The following is a 20,455-nucleotide window of genomic DNA, read 5'->3' as shown; positions in this document are numbered from 1 at the left end:
CCGTCTTTTAATCTCACCTTTTGGTATCACCTCAGCTTATTGGAACTGTGACGAAGGTACCAGCTACTTTTCCCCCCCGATAGAATACCAAAAAAGGCGAGTAGAGTTGAGTCGAGCCGGTACCGTGGAGTAGAAAAGCACCACTATTGCACTGACTACATTGTAACCCATTAAGGCCTGAGGTTCCGATTCTACAAAATGTCTTCTAAATCCTAACAGTTTTCTGAAAAACTTGTTGCTATATCAGTGGTTCTCAAACTTTTTCCATGTCAAGGACCTCCAAAATGTATGTATTTGGCTGCGGACCCCCATCTCAAAATATTTCGTTCCAGGGACTCCACAGAAGCAAAGATTTGAGTTACAAATGTTCGCTTTAAAAACATGTATATTCAAAGATTTGAACACATTTTCATGATTTAAAAAAAGAAACAGATCTACAAGCTCATAACGCGGCAGCGTGGGTTAACATGACCTCAGCTCCAACTAAATAAAATTGCACTATGAGCGGTAAGGAGCGACTGTGTGTGTGTGTGTGTGTGTGTGTGTGTGTGTGTGTGTGTGTGTGTGTGTGTGTGTGTGTGTGTGTGTGTGTGCGCGTGCGACCGACCGTGATAAATGGTATAGAGAAAGTGCTCACAAAATGTACATGAAGATGCTGTAAAACAGGTTTACTGTGCTTTTTTGTTGTTTTTAGTCACACAGTAAAACCCGGAGTGTAACTACGGGCCCTTATGGTCCTTTAAAGGGTCCAACCATCTTTATGCTCTCAGAGTTAAAAAAGAACAACCCTGAGTTTGACTGTGTGAGGTGATACAGCGTTTCGTCTCTGTCAGATGGAAACCTCATAAACCATGTCCAAAACTGTTACTTTTCAGGATTAAAATTCAAAAATAGCAAAAAACTTTTTATGCTTTTGTGTGACGCTGCAAGTAGGGCGTTAATTTACAGAAGAAAAAAACTACAGAAAAAGTTAATAGCCTATAATATGGAGATGGTTTCTTCTGCCCGACAACAACGATATGCTGGTGTCATATTGAGTAAATAATAATAACACTAAACACAGTCAGTTCCAGCTCTCTCATACTGTAATCCAGTCAGTAGCAGAGATGAGGCACAGGTACTGGGGGGTGATGGCAGGTGTCCAGAAACATGGAGGAAGAGGAGCAAGAGGATGTGAGAGGGGTAGGGGGGGGTGGGGGGGGTGAGGGCAATGGGGGGGGGGGGGGGGCTGGGGGGGGGGGCAGCAGTGGGCCACAGTGAGCATGTCACAGCAGGCATCATCTGAAGCATCACACAGACACAGCGTGGATTCATAACACCCCCCCTCCTTCTCCTCCTCCCCTTTCTCCCCCTCCTCTCCCCGTTCCCCCCAACCTCCACTGTTAATGAAATTATAATTATCTAAATAAGAGGGGGGGGGGCTAAAACTCGGTACTGGGGTAAGCGGAGATCGGAGGACAGAGAGAGAGAGAGAGAGAGAGAGAGAGAGAGAGAGAGAGAGAGAGAATGCGTGGGGTAATGCTGCGATGGAAAAGGGGCGGGGTGGGGGGCGGGGGGTACGGTACCGTGTGTGTGTGTGTGTCTGGGTGCGTATGTGTACACATGTGTGATCATGCTAAAGCTAATGGCTTTCGGTGCATGGGGGGCACGGCATGGAGGGTGGTGATGAGATGCTTGAAACGAAATGGTCCACTGGGCCATGCAAATCATGTCATAATGTGTCCATGTCAGGAGCATGGCCTCACAAAAAAAAATACACCACCTCCTTCCTCCTCCTCCACCCCCCCCCCCTCCCCCAAACCCAGGGCCCACTCAAGGGGGAGAGACTTACCATTAATGGGCACTTTTTAGATAGCAGAGACATTAGAGGGTAAGTATGTGAAGAGAGAGAAAGAGAGAGAGAGAGAAAGAGGGAGGGAGAGAGAGAGGAGGAGGAGAAGAGAAGAAGAGAGAGGAGAGAGGGGATAAGCAACAATAACAGCAACGAGAACCTTGTTACAGCAGAGTGGTTTAGAGAACTAGGCTATAGGGCAAGATCACATGCCTTTTCTAACTTCAGAGTGTCTCGGTAGGAAGCCTTGGTCGGGTGGGTGTGTGTGTGGGGGGGGGGGGTGTACAGGGCCATGTTGGATGGATGGGGGCAATTTCAACAGTGCAAGACAAAAGGAAAAGAATAAATAAAGAACAATAAAGTCATGGATTTCGAAGGGAGGGAGTTAAACGATGACAAAGTGCTGACCAAATTTTGAACAAAGCTGTTATCTAAACCCTATATACTTAGTTGACCGGAGTCCCCCAGGGGTCTATAATAGGTCCCTGCTGTTCTTCCCTCTACGCTAAAATATATTTTTACAAGCTACAGGCTTGTAATCTACAAGCTTACAATGCATCACTGCATGTGACACTCTTTACCGGCCAGATCGCCATGATCATTCGATGGATTTGCGTGTGCGTGCAAAGCGGTGACGCTGTTCTTCCGAAACAATACTGTAATAAGTGTATATAAAAGGAGGATGGGAAAAATTAAACATGTCGTATCCTGATTCCCGTCCGATGTAATCAGCTGTGATCGTTAACCTCAGACTGATGGGACAACCCTCACTGTGACTAAATATGTCACAACTGAAAGCACCTAACCTTTTCTGGCTGCCTTAATTTTCACGTTAATTGTTCCGCGCTTCATTACATCTGGAACTAACATAAGCAGCTGTCACGAAGGTGATGATGAAAGCTCCTGCCTAACGTTGCACTCACAACGAAAGGAAAGAAATAAAATACTTAATAGGGGAGTCTGAGAAATACTGTCGCTGGGCTTTTTGGGTGACGCTCGTTGTTGTTTACGTCGCTGTTTTCTCCGTGGCCTCGAGTCTCACTTATTAGCGAGTCCCACTTATTAGCGAGATGTGTTCCTGGTTGTCTTGCACATGAGCTAGTACTTTTGTGTTGCTTCTGCATATTCAACAAAAGGCCAGTAAAGTAATTAACGCAGAAACAAAATGCTCTTCGGTATTCTATTTTATCACCGAACAGGATGGATAAACACTGTGTGCGGGGGTAAAAAACTAAAACAAAAAAAAAACACAACACAACAAAAAAACAAAAACAAGTAGGTCACTAGCAGTTAGCAGTTAGCCGAAGGCAGGGAGAGAGAGACTAGATTAAAAAGAATAATAGAAAAGGTTGTTATTTTGGAGGGGGTGGGAGGGTGGGGGGGGGTTAAATGTGTAGTGAGAAGGGGGGAGGGAGGAAGGTGAGGTGGGGCGGGGGGGGGGGGGGGGGGGGCTGTGGTTAGGGGAGGGGGGCAGCACAGCTACTGTAATGCCAGACCTTACGTGTTATATAAACACGGAATGAACCCATCCCGTTTCGGAATATTTTGGGAAAGTGGGACCTGAGAGAGCGTTTTCTATCCATCCATCCCTCCATCTCTCTCTCCCCTCCCTCCCTCTCTCCCTCCCTCTCTCTCCCCCCTCTCTCTCTCCCGCACTGTTTGCTGTTGGTTGATTTGTCCTTGCAGACTTTATAGCTGTAGAGACGGGGCGAGCTGCTCCCCCCCCCCCACCCCGTCACCCCCCCCAACCCCCCGCACATCCCCCCCCACTAGACACTACCCCCGCCCACCACATCCAGTCCACATGTCTGTCCATGCATATGAGAGGTCAAACACATAATGTGACATCACACGCACGACACGCAATGCGGATGGGATGGAGTGAAGCCAGCCTCAGCCCGGGGAAAAGCCCCCTCGTTTGACAGGGAAGGGGGCGGGGGGGGGGATGGGGTGGAGGGGGGGAGAGGAGAAGCAGCAGGCAGGTATGAAGGTGAGGAAGCCGTCTTCGGTAAAAAAATATATATAAGAGCCAATCAAACCAAAAATGGGAAGCAGTCTGTGTTCGTTTGTCCTCATAAGCACTTAAATTAACGTCTGGTGAATTATACACACATGTACATGTTTTCTAGAGCGCTGAAACAGAATACATCATCAACAGCAATGGGGGAAAAGAGATGGGTTTTTTTTCTCACCTAAAATAGCGGTTGGCACAAAGGGATCTGCTTTAGATATCCCCACAACAAGTGCAGAGGTTGGAGGAGGAAAGAGAATCGCAATAAATGAAAGAAACCAACAGAGTAAAAGTTCACCTTATCAAATGAGACAGCACAACAACAGTAAAAAGCAACGGGTTAGTACTTTCTGTCCTGCTTCAAAAGGTCAGACCAGAGGGCCATCTCATACAAAAAAGGTTGGACATTGAATAAAAAAACAATTAACCAAAAATGTCACTGAATAGCAGAGATAAAAAAAATAACAGAAGTAAATCTCAATCGTTAATTTTCCCTTTGCAGAAAACTGTCTAGACGTCTTCTGTACATGCTCAAAGGCTTGCTCAATACATTCAATCATAGAAACAAAATGAATGAATGAATGAAACAGAAAACATCAACACTGTGCACAACGTCAACGGTACACAAACAACAGTACTGGACTGAAATAGAATAGACCATACTATGCTCATAACCACATCCAAACCCAAATGCCTTAAATGACATGGGAGTTGTTGTTTTTCTTTCCCTTTGGTGCCTTAAAGTAACAAAAAAATGATTGAATGATTTTATAGAATAAACACCCTCACAATAGACACAAACGGTGGTGACTATTGAATTGAAAATGGGGAAATAGAATCAAACTAATCAGAAGTGCTAATAATCTTGACAATTTAACATAACAGTCAAAAAGGTGCACATTTAACAGACAGCAATTTAACATTATGCTAGATACTGTAGCAATCAAGAGGGTTGGATTCGTTGAGGGGATGGGGGTTAGATCATTCTTCCCTCTCATTCATGTTTTATCACCGGTGGGGCGTTATCCCTGCTTCTAGTTAGACTGAACAATTTACTTTAAAATGCATGTTAACCACATTAACCATGGTGCCCTTATGTTGGGCAATTTTGTCAAGATTTTGCCTTCCCAACTCTGTTTTAAATTGAACCCTGGCAATTAACATGGTTGAAGTTGAATAGACATAAACAGTAGTTTGAGGCAGATCTCAGTGTGCTCACCTGGATAGAAGGAGTTGATAGGAATGGATGTACTGAGCGTATTGGCTTTAGGCAGCGTGAAGGAAGAGGGCGATGAACCAGCTAGAGATGCAAAGAAACAACACAATACAAGGTCATCAATAGTCCACTCTGGTCTTACTGTGAGTCAAAGGCCCATTCACAGCACAACACAGTGTCTATCTAGCCACTTGGCAGTCACTAGGCCTCTCAATGGAGTATGGAACAAAGAACTGCAAACACAGGGTCAAATGAGGATAGCGTTACTATGGTCTGTAGTCTACAGAAGGATTATGGGTGGAGGGTTTGGGATAGGTTATTGTTTGACAAAATAATCTAAAGATCATAGGTTTAATTCATTTGTTCATTGTATCTGTTTCGTTGTATTGCTTTTTGGGGGGGGGGCACTAGGGGCATACTTCACTCAAGTAGTACTATAATGTGAGACAGGTAAATGGGATAAGGGCATGCACCTGGCTGGGAGGACAATGGTTTGTTACCAGAGCAAGAGAGAGCATGGATTTAACTACATTTTGGTTGTTTGTTTGTCAATTAACTTTATTTTGCCTGAGTGCAACATTTGTTTCATGGTGCATGAGTGCATTTTGATTCAAGTCAACAAAACAACACTACAGCGAAGCCTTACAGGGTTTAGGACGGTCAAGGTATTTAAGACATTATGCTAACAGGCAAAGGACAAGCTGATGTATTTAAGACATTTACAGAAGCAGACAGAGGGCCAGGTTTAAATAGACTCTAATAGACAGTTAACCAAGGTCACAGCACCGTTGTCACCTGCCTCATGCAGGGTGGGTATACTGGGTAGACACAGACCTCTGTGGAAACAGAGGTCTGTGTCTTAGTTTTGACAGGGATTATGAGAGGTCAACCCCTCCAAGCTGCCCATCAACAAAGACTGAGATAGAGCTAATGAAGATTAGAGCCATGATCTGTGCACTCGTCCATTATGGAAATACAATGGAGCTGAGTTTATAAACCGTCATCTGACATCGTGTAATGATAACTCTAGTGGCCAGGAATAGCATTGTTGCTCAAAAGACTCCTTTCAGGCTATTCAGAAATGTTTTCACATAACTGTGGTTAGCTTTCCAAATTGGAAACAGCTTGCTGTTAACAAATTGGTTTTGCTGATGTAAAATTTAGATTTAATTCAAAGTTTAGCCCATTTCGAGCAAAAATCTATTACAGAGACAGTGGAACCATAGAAATGGAAACTGCAGAAGAGGTAGAAAAAACCCTTCAGGGGTTGTTGGCAACTCTCCTGCGGCAGAAGAGAATGGGTAATTAAACTTTGTTAAGATTATGTGCAACCCTTTAAGAAAGTTAAAAATGTTGGAGTCCCATGTAGTTCCAGGTTTAGTTGAATAATCTGCAGAGTTTGTTTGGGAAGAATTTGAGTTTGGTTTACTCTAGCACGGGGGTTTTCGAAATGTGAGGCGCGCCTCCCTGGTGCCAGAGCATTGCAGGGGGAGGCACAGAGAGATGTGATGTGAAAATGACAGTTGACAGTGACAAGATAAACAACAGGAATGTTATGCCCGCAGATTCAGGCAACAAAGGTTGCGATGTTTGGAATTATCTGTAAAGGTTTGTGTACATCCAGCATACAAAATATAAAAAGAGGAGCCAAGAGATGCAGATCAAGTGCGCATCCTCTGACTGCCTTCTTGGCTGTGGGTGCTCAGCTACAATACACAATACTTTACTACTTTGTAGAAAATAACCACCAGATGAATGGAAATAGCGTCACTCCAGACTTTTATCTCAGGTTAACATTTTCTTCTTATTCTTTATGTGAACCATGAGCTACAGCAGAAGTCTTTTCTTTTTTTCAGATTAATTTCCGATAGGAGAGTGTAGTGAGACAGGAAACCAAGGGCAAAGAGAGAGAGGAGAAACATGAGACAACACAAGACGGAGGTCAGATTTGAATTTGTGTCCTCGTGCTCATAAGGAACATATGGTCTGTGCACTAACTGCTTGTGGCACCAGGCACCCCGGAGCACTTTTTATTTATTACCGCTCTCCCACTGCGTGCTCTGGCACGCATTCATCTGTAACATTGTGTGTGGCGTGTGTAAACATAAACTTGGCAATGGTACAACTTGCGATATAGCAAACTTTTTCTTGAATTATAAATTGAAAGTGTTGGTCTGTTCATGAGGAAGAGGCCTTGGCGTACCTCTCTCTCTTCTCTCACTAATTGGCTGGGACAGATATAGGCCTTTCAAACATGGAGTATGATGAAACAGGATTCAAAAGGAGTGCCATCAATTGTTATCTGATTTTAGCACAATTTTGTTTAGCATGTTATCATTATTTCAGATAGGTCAGTGTAGAGAGACAGGAAAATAAATGGGCAAAGAGAGAGGAGATACAAGGGGGGATCAGATTCAAAACCAGGTCCTTGCGGTTCACAAGGAGAATACGGCCCATGCACCAACTAGATGTAGGCCATTTAAATATACATTTAAACACATTTACTCTTTACATATTAGTAAATAGGGCATATAGCAGTAGCGGCCATTGTGTGGTTCCACTGAGATTCACTCCATTCATTCTTCCCATTTTTTTTTATTTTATTTTTTTTAGATTTCCAAAAATATTTGCATTTCTTTTTTCTTTTATATTTAATGATATGACATAATATATTTAATAAATACCCTTTATTTTGCGGTTTTCTTTTTCTTTTCCTCCACAGAATCAAATGTTGTACGTTGTATGGTCATGATTCACCACGACCCTGGATGGCTTGATTCTAGGCTTAAAATAATTGAAATCTCTATGAGAAAAATGAATGGAATGAATTTGAGTGGAACCACTAAAGATTGTAGCCCTACAGCAATGAAGGTGAGGGGTTGTTTGAGCCTTGAGTCTCAAGAGAGACCCACTTTACAACATTTGTCCTCCCTTTTGAAATAGCCATTCCACAATTTAAAAGAAATGAATAAACTGTCGTGCAAGTCTATCTGCATGCACACTGCGCAGTGAAGTCCTCAAATGCATTCTACCCACCTCTTCCATTGAGAGTGAGCGCGCACTCACTGCGGGCGTTGAGTGTGAGTGCACATTCGCTGCGGCCGTTGAGCGTGAGCGCACATTCGCTGCGGCCGTTGAGCGTGAGCGCGCACTCGCTGCGGGTGTTGAGCGTGTGGCTGTGCGTGTCCATAAAGGAGAGGGCTTCGTCGCAGTTGGTGCCCTGCTCCGTGTAGCTCTTGTCCATGGAGTTCACCATCACGGTCATCTCCTGACGCGTGCTGTTCAGCGTCTCCTTGCGCTTTTTGGCCAATTTCCTTCATTGGAGAAAAAAGAGACGAGACAGAATGATTGGGCCTGAAACAGATGGGATGTTGTCACTGTCAGGTGGAAACCTTGTATAACTTTTCAGGAAATGGAAAAAAAAAGGATCCGATGTACGGATGTAGTTATTATATTATTTACCGTAGTCACAAGCTTGTTAATACTTTTCATTAGTTAAATATTTATAAAACCCATAGACACACTTAGCCGCTTTCACTTTAAAAAAGAATAGATCTATATCGGCTATTCGTTTTGTGACATTGTAGTGTGACGAAGTAGGGCAATAATTTACGAAAAAAAAAATTGAAATATGGACATAACAAGGTTTCGGCCCGACCGTGACGATATGATGCTGTTAATCATGCAATAAGCAAGGATGACTCATAATCCATAATGTTGCTGTAGCTGTAACCTAGTATACTGTACATGCACACTGCCTGACAGCATGACATTAAATGTTGAACGTGAAAAAAGGATCTTATCTACTCAAAAAGATGATGACAACATGATGGCATGATGCAGCTGTGGAGTCTTACTGAACTTTCCAAATTGGTATAATAATTTTATTTTATCACTTGTATCTTTATAAATGTAGCGCTACACACCAGTAATGTATACATACAGTAACAATGTGTACTTTGTTCTGCACCAATATCTCTGAGATATATTCCTGCACAGTGCATGCACTGTAAAGTTAGATAGTCAAGCAAACTAATTGTGATTCTGATGTGGGTCATGAACCCGTTATGGGCACATTGTCTTATTAGGGATCCACTTGCTTTTCAATGTACTGTATTGTTCCTTGAGAATCCAGAAAAGTGCGACACCATAACCCAAATACATCAGCGGCTCGATGATTTAAAATTAGCCACCGTATTTTGGGGCAGAAGAATCACAGTTTCAACAGTGAACTAAAACAGTCAACCTGTTTTTATTGACCTACTTCAGCATAATGTGCTGAATGTAATGTAATCACGGCTTGGTCAAACAACATTAAAGCACTGTGCTATAAAACACACTCACGCATAGATATGCATACACAACAAGAACCGAAGAATATGCACACTTGCACGGATGCACATTTGAGAGATGCACGTCAATTTGCCCATTTACAGATGTGCAGATCTACCAGATTCATACAGCCCATAGGTGAAGGCACACGCACATACACGCACGCACGCACACACGCGTACACGCACACGCACGCACGCACGCACACACGCACACGCACCTCTTCAGAATAGGCTCTATGCACAGCAGCCATATTGGAAAGAAATTGGGCCGCTTCCATACTTCCTGCACAGGTGTTACCAATGATACTAATGAAGGCTCTGTTCCATTCTGGTCAGGGTGCTGATGTTGTGCATGTTGGCTCACTGGAAACACACCAGTCTCAAAGTGTGGTCCAGGGACCCTCATGGTTCCTTGAGGGGGTTTCAAACGTCCCCTTACGGGTGTGTAACTCTGAGAGTGTACAAATGGAACCAAATGGACCCGTAAGGGTCCATTTGGTTCCATTTGTACACTCTCAGAGTTATGGGGGTCCACTGTGCTACACTAAATGGAACAGAGCCTTAATTAGTATCATTGGTAAAACCTGTGAAGGAAGTAAGGAAAAGGCCCAATTTCTTTCCAATATGGCTGCTGTGCATAGAGCCTATTAAACTCCCTTTTATTTTCCAGGGATGGTGACAAATAGCAAACAGTGTGATAGCTACCGTAGTATACTGTTTGTCGCTATAATGGTGGCAGCTAGCATACTGCAGTAGCGGCGGTGATGGCTAGCATACTGTAGCTATAGAGGTGGTGACAGACAGAGAGACGGAGAGAGATAGAGAGAGAGAGACAGAGAGACAGATAGAGACGGACAGAAAAGGACAGAGAGAGACAGAGAGACGGGCATTAGCACCACGGACAGCGACACAGTGGGCTTAGCTGGACTTACTGGTTGACAGTAGGTTATTAAATAGATGCATTATGCACATACCTGTGGGGAACAACATTTAGAAATTACGTTATCCTCTGCAATTAGCCATAAGATAAATGTGTTCATACAAAGCTAAAGGAAAGCACATGCTTCAGGTTAGCTCCGTTTGGAACCTCACTCTCCGCTATTATACCTCCGAGATGAGGTTCCGCTGCGTTGGGTGCCGGCAGAGTGTGAGATCGGCGAACGGTACAGATTATTAGCTTTTTCTGCGCATCGTATCAAAAAAGTAAAGGTAGTCCTCCACACTAGATGGTTGCAATTTTCGCGGAAAAGAAAGGGTTGAAAGCAGGAGTGCCAAATGTATGCGACGGGTTGAAACAAGTGTATAAATCGCTTACCAGATTGACAAAATAAATGATTTAAACTTGCTTGTTTCAACCCGCCGCATACATTTTCTTTTCTGCAAAAATTGCAAACATCTGATAGTGTGGAGGACCACCTTTACTTTTTGGATACGATGTGCGGAAAACGGTAATAATCTGTATATAACATATAATTTTTTTTTTTTTAACACCAGCTCCCGCAAGATTTGCGTTGGTCCGATGCAGGCCTCTATACTGCAGGCCTCGCAGCTATAGGGCCTAGCAGTGGCAGACATTTTGTGGTGCCACAGATAGAAAGACCATTATTTTTTCCCATAGGGATTTCTGAAATATTAATATACATTTGTTTAAGCCTGGAACCAAGCCATCCAGGCTCCTGGTGAATCATGACCATACAACATTTGATTCTGTGTCTGTGCATACTGTAGATATAGCGGTGGTGATGATAGCTACAGTAGCATACCGTAGCTATAGCGGTAGTGATAGCTAGCATACTGTAGCTATAGCGGTGGTGATAGCTAGTATACTGTAGCTATAACGGTGGCGGTAGCATGCATACTGTACAGCGGTGGTGATAACTAGTATACTGTAGCTATAGCGGTGGTGATAGCTAGCATACCGCAGAACGGTGGTGATATAGCATAGCCTGATGCCGCTATGGCAGTGGTAGACCCCTGCTGCTGCTTCATAGCTAACTATGCCAGCCTTCACACTGATAACGCCACTTTGCAAGTCTCTGTGTGACCCCTCTGCACTATTTGAATAGCAGTCTCTCTCATGGACAATGGCAGGCTAATGACGCACTCCTGCTGTTTTGTTTTCGCAAATCTCCTCTGTTTATTCAATTTCGTGGCTGTCTGATGCCATATGGCAGCAGGCCCCTGCTGCCTTCAGAGCAGTCATTTACTCTGAAGGCCGCCACGTGAGGCTAATAGCGGAACCATTCCTTCCGAAATCGGGAGTGACAAAGGATTGACACTTTTATCTGCTTGGACCTGTGTTTTGCCTTTAATCTGCAATTAGAGCCGGGAACAAAATAGCGGTGTCGTCTCTGGGTTTCTTCGCCCATTATCCGCCGACTTCAAATTCTAATGGAAGGAAGGATAGGGAGGAGGGAGGAGGGAGGGAGCAAGGGGAGAGGAAGGGAGAAGTGATGGAGGTAAGCGTGGACCTGAGGCAATATTAAGATTGGTCCTGCACTGTGTGCAGCTGTGGAATTTGAAACCACTTTAATACAGGTTCTGACACTGCATCAGTGTCCCGAGATTTTTTTTCTGGCTGGGTAGAGACTCAGTTTATCCGCCTCCCTGGCCCCGTGGTAAAACACAACTTGCCACGGCGTAAAGAAACGGTCGAGTCGGATGACACCAATTTGGGTAGCGCGCCATGCAGCACCAGCAGTATAGTAGGATGTTTGCTAGGCACTGTGGGGGTTAGATGAAGACGAATATGCGTGCCATTCTCTGCTCATTTGTAAAAGGGGAAAAATGCAATGATAGATGGTTACATTCCAGAGGATGATGTGCTGAGAGAGACAGCACGAGCATGTGTACAGTACAGCGGAGTGTTTGCGCGTGCTGCTGATGAATATGATCATTAATCTTATTCCTCGATAGTTAGCCTAATGCAACGTATGGAGAGAGACTCCGCTAGCTAATTTATGAAGCGATTGCTCGCGAGCGTGGCTGGCTGGCTGTCACGCTATCAGAAGTGTGCACATGAAGGGGAGGGGAGAATGACTGACAGAAGAGGTGTTTGTAGAAGTATAAAGACAGAGCCAACACTGCAGGTAACTATATCAGGCAATTCTCATTAGAGGGATTGTCTGCAGTTCAGTACATGACAGCCCTGGCATATCTGGGTTCTGAGTGAGCTCCTACCTCTACTAGTTGAACTGGAACAAAAAGGGAAAGGGGAATTGTACTTTGTGTGTGTGTGTGTGTGTGTGTGTGTGTGTGTGTGTGTGTGTGTGTGTGTGTGTGTGTGTGTGTGTGTGTGTGTGTGTGTGTGTGTGTGTGTGTGTGTGTGTGTGTGTGTGTGTGTGTGCGTGCGTGCGTGCGCGCGTATACGTGTGCATGCGCGCACTATTCCATCGCGTTTGTTACTACCCGTCCCCTAGACTCCTTTGAGGTCGTAACAGTGCATGTGTACATGTGCATGTGTGCGTGTGTGCGCATGAAATGTGCCAGAGTGTGTGTGTGCGTGCGTGTTTGTACTGTATATGTCTACTCTGTAGGAGGATATATGTGGGTACAACTTCTAAAACCAAGGATCAAAACCTATACAGCTCAGCATGGTAGGCCTCATTTCAGCTCCAGAGCTCAACCTGAACCTTCTGACACAAGGACAAAGACATCTTAATTGATGACTCACACATCCACACTCTGTGTGTGTGTGTGTGTGTGTGTGTGTGTGTGTGTGTGTGTGTGTGTGTGTGTGTGTGTGTGTCTATTAGACTCAGGTATGTACACTTACTGAGGAGCAACAAAACTAGCCTTTGAATCTGTGCTTTCTCATTTGAAATGTATTTTTGTCTCGTCCTCACTGGGCGTCCGTGTTAATGGTTGCTCATACTCCAATTTAATTCACCTTTATTCCCTGGCAGTCTGCCGACACAAATTCAATAAATTGCTGGCATCATTGGCTGTGTTAAAACATTCTCTTTCTTAAAGTAAATAGTATCATCAAGAATGACCTTGTGAATACTGATAATTTCTTTGGCTCCTCATCTTGCAACATTCCAATGACCCGAAGCAACACCAGCAAGTGACACTGAGTTATGCTGTTCTCATTTCCATTTAAAATGGGACATTTTGTATTTTAAAGTAAGAATGACCTTCAGAATATTGATAATTTATTTGTCTCTTCGTTTAGAAATAATTCCAATGAACTACAGCAACACCTGTTCAAACAGGGGGCGGCAGTGGCTCAGTGGCCATGATGGAATCGGAATGTTCCCGGATTGATGCCCGGCTCCTCCGGAGTCCTGACCTCATGTTGAAGTGCCCTTGAGCAAGATGCTTAACCCCTAACTACTCCTGATGAGCCTCGCAAGGTAGCCTCCTCCATTAGTGTGGAATGTGTGTGTGAATGGATGGATGTGCTGCACATTTGAAAGCGCCTTGGAGAAAGACCGCCATGCAGTATAAAAGCTCCATTTACCAGTAAATACTGTTGTCAAGGATGATCTCGAGAATATTGATCATTTCTTTGGCTCCTCATCTATTCCAATGAACTAAAGCGACAGCAGCAGCAGTGACACTGAGACACTTGATGTTCTCAGTTCGGTTTTGAATGGGATGATTCTCATTATAAAAGCGTGTGTTCCTTGTCCATCTCCAGGCATGCTCTCCTGTTCCTCCTCAATGTCCAGCTTATTATATTAGCTGTGTCTCTGGAATAATCTATGCATGTTGAGAGCATGTTCTGTATTATACCTTTAACCTTTTGAGATTTTTGAGATCATTTTATTGTGCGGCAATAAACAGCACCCATTTGCACAGCCTTTCAGCAAGCTATGTAATTAACACATGTTGACGTGCGAAATAATAAGTCAATGTATGCCAAAAAGCTAATTGGATAATTATCTTTGTATTTATTTATTAAGCCTTTTTTATACGTTGTCGTATGATGCTGTCACGCAAAAAATGCTTGCAGCTTGTCGATCTGCTAGTTTCCCTATTTACATTTTTTGTGGAAAAAGTTTTTTTAAAGAAAAAAAAATGTTTATGTTCACCTAAAGGCTGTGACTTTCATTATGAAAGTGGTTAAACGTATGTAGTTATTTTATTTTACTAACATCAAAGCACCATCTTAAAACACATGACATGACATCCCTATTCTCTTGTTCTCTTCCTCCCTTCCTATTGCACTTCTCCTCTCTCATCAGCATGCAGCGCTCGTAGCAGCAATGCTGTGCATGGCTTGTACCAATTAATGTGATTCTTGCTGCATGTTCAGGCTGCCTTGTAAAGCTTAATGAAGGTGTTAGCCCCCAGCACGTTTTGTTGTACATGCTAGGTGTAATGCCCTACAGAGGCAGCATACAGCAGTAAGTACAGTGTTTTGAGGATCTAAGGCATTGACTGGAGTTGAACTTTAAAGCCCAATAATAATCGTAAACACTAAACAACAGTAAGAGATACTATTCACTTGTGTATAAACTGCTATGCAACACACACATCTATGGTAAAGTGGTATTCTCTTCCAGGCTTGATACTAGAAAGAAGGCAGGTGGTTGAAATAAGATAGGATTCATCAGGACATGCTGAAATGACATGGGGATTGGGGGTAGTGACATTTATGTGAGAGGCTGATAATTAACCAATAACCAAATCATCATCATTATGCTACACATTTATGTTGAGCTGTGGTTATCAACTCTGTAGACTCATTTAACGCTGGAGCACCAGGTGAATGCAATTAACTGGATGTAAATCCAGTTGTTCAGATGACCGTAAACATTCGAAACATCACAAAACGATTATGTCAAACATTTTGTTTTGCGTCATTGGGCTCACAGAATGTACAGAATATGACAATAAAAATTGTAAATGGTCAGTAATTTGGGTCAGCAGGACTACAGTTGGGAACAATTGAGCAGGTGCGACATGTGTGAAATAATTTATGTGACACCTTGCTTACATCAGTCATTAAAGGCTGACCGTTCAGTTCAGTCGCAGGGTGAGATTTATCTGCTTCTCTTCCTGTTTCACGTTGTGAGAATGTGGTCACCGCTCTAGAGCAGCTTCATGAATAACCCTGTTGGCTGTCATCGACAAGAATGGGTGTGCAAAAATGGGCTGTGCTTGTGTCCTCTGTATTGATAACCTGCCAAAATACATGGGCTGGACTTGTGTCCTCGGTATCGATAACCTGACAAAATTGTCAGGCTCATCATCTTCTGTTAGCATGACCTCCTTAACGAGTCTTAACACAGAACCTTGGAAAAGGGATCGCAGAAGCTTACATTGACTTACATTTGCCAATCACTTTTGTCTACTGGGTATCTAGGGTAAAGCCGTACAATATGCATGCCTGGCACTATAGTGACGAAAATTAGACTTAACATGTAATATAGAAAATTATACTGTGGTTTATGCATGAGGATGGGGTGGAACACATGGAACGGCTGTCGATGTCAGATAGTGATGAGTGTGGGTTCTTCTACAAATCAGCCCCATCACTCGATCGGTATAATCCTCATGGGGATACGGTCCCCATCTCAACCCCTGCCCCCTGCCCCTTGATCCCTCCCTTGTCCCCAGCAACAGCAGCGGCGAAAGCGGCAGCAGCGGTCTCGTTCTGATTAAAGTGTGCAGGCCACATATTTATTCACACATGTAACTGCATCCCTAATGAGATCCCTGACTGATGTTGCGTTGCCACCTCTGGCGATATACCTAAAGTGCATATTTTGGCAACTGCCTGATGTTCTCTCCTGCCTTTAAAGGGCTTGTTTGATGAATGTATGAGCGTATTAATGGAGCTCCATCAATCATGGAAGTGTTGTGATCCCCCCCCCGGCTGTCAACAAGGCTGCTGTGAGCACTACAGATAAACACTACAGTGAGGGTAAGCATCATAAGCACATTATCCACAATCTATTTCATCAACTAATTTTGGGACATACTCACACTTTGATCGTAAAGGTTTCGAAAATCAAGCCGTTTTCTAACTTTCCGTTCAAAATACTATACTAATAGTCAGGTTAAATAAGCTTTCAAATAGCTACCGGTCTCTTTTTATAGCGTTATAGCAACAGTGTTATGGAGTAATAAACAATTTCAGAAATAAATACTGTATTTAAGATGGGTTCTGTCACTTGTGAGCACCAGTGGTGTGTTCTAGGTTTTTTCGGAGGGTATATGATAATTATTCCCTGCACGACATGCACGATATGCTAGCGCGTTTTCAATTGATGAAATTGTTAGTAAACGGTATATGTTTTTTCCCCAAAAAATCTGCACTGTATACAGCGTATAGAGCGTAACACGGTGGAACACACCACTGGTGAGCAGGTATCCTGCTTTGCCTGCTTAAACCAGCCTCTTTAAGACGTGCAGTCCTCTCTAAATCATCGGGGCTTTCCACTCAAGACATTCTGCGCTACAGTATGACTGACATGCAAAGCGTTATTATTTCAAGGTGTATTCAGAGATCTTCTTTGAAGTGAGGCAAGCTCCATTGTCATTCTAGATCACAGCCATCTCAACTCAGATTAGTTGGCATCCATCACAAAGGCCATACAGAAAGAGCCATGTGAGATACAACAAATAGTACAAGCTACAGACTAAGCTGCTTTGCCATTCAGCCATTCTCCATTTGGAAATCCCGGAAATCCCAAGAATTCATGAGCAAAATGCTCGGTTTATTGTCTTTTGTAAGTATGTAGCACGGAGGTAAGTCCATAATCATATCATCTGCGCAAGGGTTCATGGAAAAATCTGGTCAAGTAAAGACACAACTCCACCGTCACCATTGCTTGGGTGGGATTAACGTGCAAAAAAATCTGGGAACCATGCGTGGAGAAGAGGGGAGGAAATATGGGTCAGTAATATAGAGTGAGGAGGGATGGATATAGGCATGGAGAAAGGGTGAGATTTATCACATGCATTCAGAGCCAAATAGCTTGTGTCATATTAAGCTCATGCATAATTATCAATGCATCAACCATCAGCATCTTATCTCTAAGCATGACAGGAAATATTAACTAGGATTATGAGTTAGAATTTTGGGCAACCGCCGAACATATTTAATATACAAAATACCATGAATTATTAGCCCTAGTTTACCATGCTCCCTGATGAAACTGACACATTGATCACCTTATGACAGGCACTTTAAAAATTCTAACTTTGACAAGCTGACAAAAATGAAATCATGGGAGGCGACATGAAACATTTGCACTCAGTAAAAAGGAGAGGAACTGCGGTATCGTTTTCTACAGGAAGATCTGCAGCTCAAACTATAATTGAAGGCAGTTTGAGTTTATCACCGGATAAACAAACTACTTAAGTGTCAAGCTGAAATGATACCTGCCATATCATCTCAGTGTAACCCCCCCCCCCCTTGTCTGTGGGTGTTGCTCGGCTGCAACTGCCTGGCTGTCTTCAGAAGCCATGCCCAACGTGACATACAGTAAAGGGCTTGATATACTTCGTTGCGTGCAGTGTCGCACACCGGAAATAGTCAATCTACAAGCTCACAACACGTCGCAGTGCAATGAATTTTGAGCTTCCAGATCGGCTATTTTGAGCGCAACACCGGCACGCTGCTAAGTATAAATCCGGCTTAAGGCGGGCTCATTGCGTGGAGATGTATTGGAGTGGCGTCTTCCATTCCGCCGGCAGAGATTACAGTGGGCCTCTGTAATAGCTCTGGGGAGGTGGGGTGGAGGATGACATATAGCTCCCTCACATGCATGGAGGGAGATTTAAAAAATGAAACAAAAAATACGTGGGTGAGAGAAAAAAAAAAAGCATGGCACTAACATTACACAAAGTGGTTACTTACAGGTAGTAAGTGTAGGAGTGATAGGTTCTTCTGCCGAGTGGGGTGGTGGTGGTAGGTTTTTTTAAGCAGTGGAAAAAGGAGGGGGGAGGGGATGGAATGAAAAGGAAAGAAAAAAAATATATTAATGTTTGGAAAAAAGAGTAGAAATGAACCAAAAACCAGATAATGGCGGCATACGTGGAGGTAAACTTGTGATTGTGAGGGCAAGGTGATCGCTTGGAGTTATGTCATGCTTTAGGCAGTAAAAGGCTGGGAGGGGCTAGGCCCTCTTGCCCAGTATACTGAATGTATACACACACTCCTAAAGCTGTAGTAGTCCAGCGATTCCCAACCTGTGGGCCGGGGTCCACTGGTGGGCCAGGAGGATATTGCAAGTTGCCCCCCCCCCCCCAAAAGAAATTGGCAAAGCACTAAGATTTGAATGATAATATAACATTAATAGTAAAGAATTAATGCAAAAAAAATCTCATGGTATTTTCTCTTGAAAAATCTGTTGTCATACAGATGAATTAAAAAACGTAAAGTATGCTATACGTTAGATCTATTGATCCAAGCCGGAACACAAATCAATTGAGTTGATCATTAAAATAAACATGCTCTGAAAATGCCCGTGGGCCCACCCAATATCTGACACGCCAAATGGCTGCCGTGTTAACCATTCAATCCGGGAACACATCTGTGTCATTTTAGATTTTTTGGCTATTCAAAATAGTAGCAGATATACAAGCTCGTATCGTGGCACCAAGTGCCGCGGTATGAGCTTGCAGATCTGCTAGTTTAGAAAAATTGTGAAAATGTGTGCAAATGCGAACATTTGTAATTGTCAAATCTCTCAACTTAATGTCTTAACTTTTCTGAAAAAAATATTGTTGCTATATCAGTGGTGCTCAAACTATTTTATTTCAAGGCAATCCAAAAGTATGTTTTTGACCCCCGATCCCCATCAAAATATGTTGTTCCAGGTATCCCCCAGAAGCAAAGATTTGATTTAAAATTATGTTTAAAAAATATATACGTATTCAAAGATTTGCACAAAATTCAAGATTTTTCAAAAATAGCAGATCTACAAGCTCGATCTGCTATATTTTAATAGACCAAAGTATAAAAATAATGGTTATAGCTAAAATCTAAAATGACACAGATGTGTTCCCGGATTGAATAGGTGAAGTGGTTGGTCAGCACTTTGGAGATTCTGAAGTGGGCCCCCCTGATCCAGAAAAGGTTGGGAACCGCTGAATGTTGTCAAACTCTTGATGTTGACTTGTAGTCTACAGTCTGTTCAGAGACACAGTTCACAAACAGGCTGCCATTACAACACTTTTTCGAGAGCCCGCCATTCTATATACATACAATATGAAATTACCATAGCTGACCTCCAAGGTTGCCAGTAAATGAATGGTTAGAGTGTCTAAACACGACTCTAATTTCCCGCTGTCTCTAGCAGTGATATATTAACACTAAATATAACCGCAAGAAGTCATCACCCGTTCTCGACTGATTAAGTCACATTGAAAACAATTGTATTACTTATATTAGCTACATATCTCAGTGCATAGTAATTATCCCACACACACACACACACACACACACACACACACACACACACACACACACACACACCCATGCATTGTGTGTTACATAGATGGGGCTTGATATGTAAATTGTAAGAAAATGAAAAAGAAAATAGAAATCTCATATTACTGTCAAGAAATAAAGACTATAAGCTCAGTGATGTTATTACCAGGCAACTCCACCTTCCCACTCAGCTCCATTTCCTTCTTCTACTGTAACCTGACCTTAACTCTCCAGTGCAACACAGGCAATCTAACGTCAGGAGAGGAGTAGAAAAGTACGGCAAAGAAAAAAAGTGTGCAGCTAATAAAAGTTTTATTGGAAAGTGTTGTCGAGGCATTTTCCTGTTCACATTTCCCCTCTCGATTGAGATATTGCACGAAGCAAGCTAGCGCACACCAAACTAATCTCGAGTAAACACGGAGAAACTGACATTGTGTTATTTCAGTCTTTGGTTGCGCGCGGACGGGAGGGGGTTCGGTGTTTGCCGAGCTTTAGCTCCCACCGATGGCTTCTGGGAGGATAGTGGAGTGAGGCGGCTGTTCTCCGGGATGGGTCTGGGGGCTAATGTAAACTTAGCCTCCAGCTATGCGGTCATCCTTTCTCCCTCTGAGCCCTTTCATCATATTTTCTGTCTTATCTCCTCCCTGCTCACCTCCCCCCCACCCACCCGCCT

At 43.3% G+C, this 20,455-nt stretch overlaps 1 protein-coding gene across 2 annotated transcripts in view; it reads right to left on the bottom strand.

The window, feature by feature from the left end:
- LOC311045729 (receptor-type tyrosine-protein phosphatase mu) overlaps positions 1-20,455 on the bottom strand; it is a 227,676-nt gene that overhangs the window by 61,976 nt on the left and 145,245 nt on the right. For both annotated transcript variants that reach the window (XM_084057748.1, XM_084057749.1), the window contains exons 17-20: positions 18,208-18,237; positions 8,095-8,372; positions 5,062-5,142; positions 4,024-4,050 (exon numbers count right to left, since the gene is read on the bottom strand). In XM_084057748.1, coding sequence (XP_083913874.1) covers positions 4,024-4,050; positions 5,062-5,142; positions 8,095-8,372; positions 18,208-18,237 — 416 coding nt within the window. The remainder of the gene's footprint in view (positions 1-4,023; positions 4,051-5,061; positions 5,143-8,094; positions 8,373-18,207; positions 18,238-20,455) is intronic.

Source organism: Gymnoscopelus microlampas (assembly GCF_963454915.1).
Source record: "Gymnoscopelus microlampas genome assembly, chromosome: 5".
In the NCBI taxonomy this organism is placed as follows: Eukaryota; Metazoa; Chordata; class Actinopteri; order Myctophiformes; family Myctophidae; genus Gymnoscopelus; species Gymnoscopelus microlampas.
The sequence above is the reverse complement of the archived record's forward strand: the minus strand, read 5'-3'. Positions and strand labels throughout refer to the sequence as shown.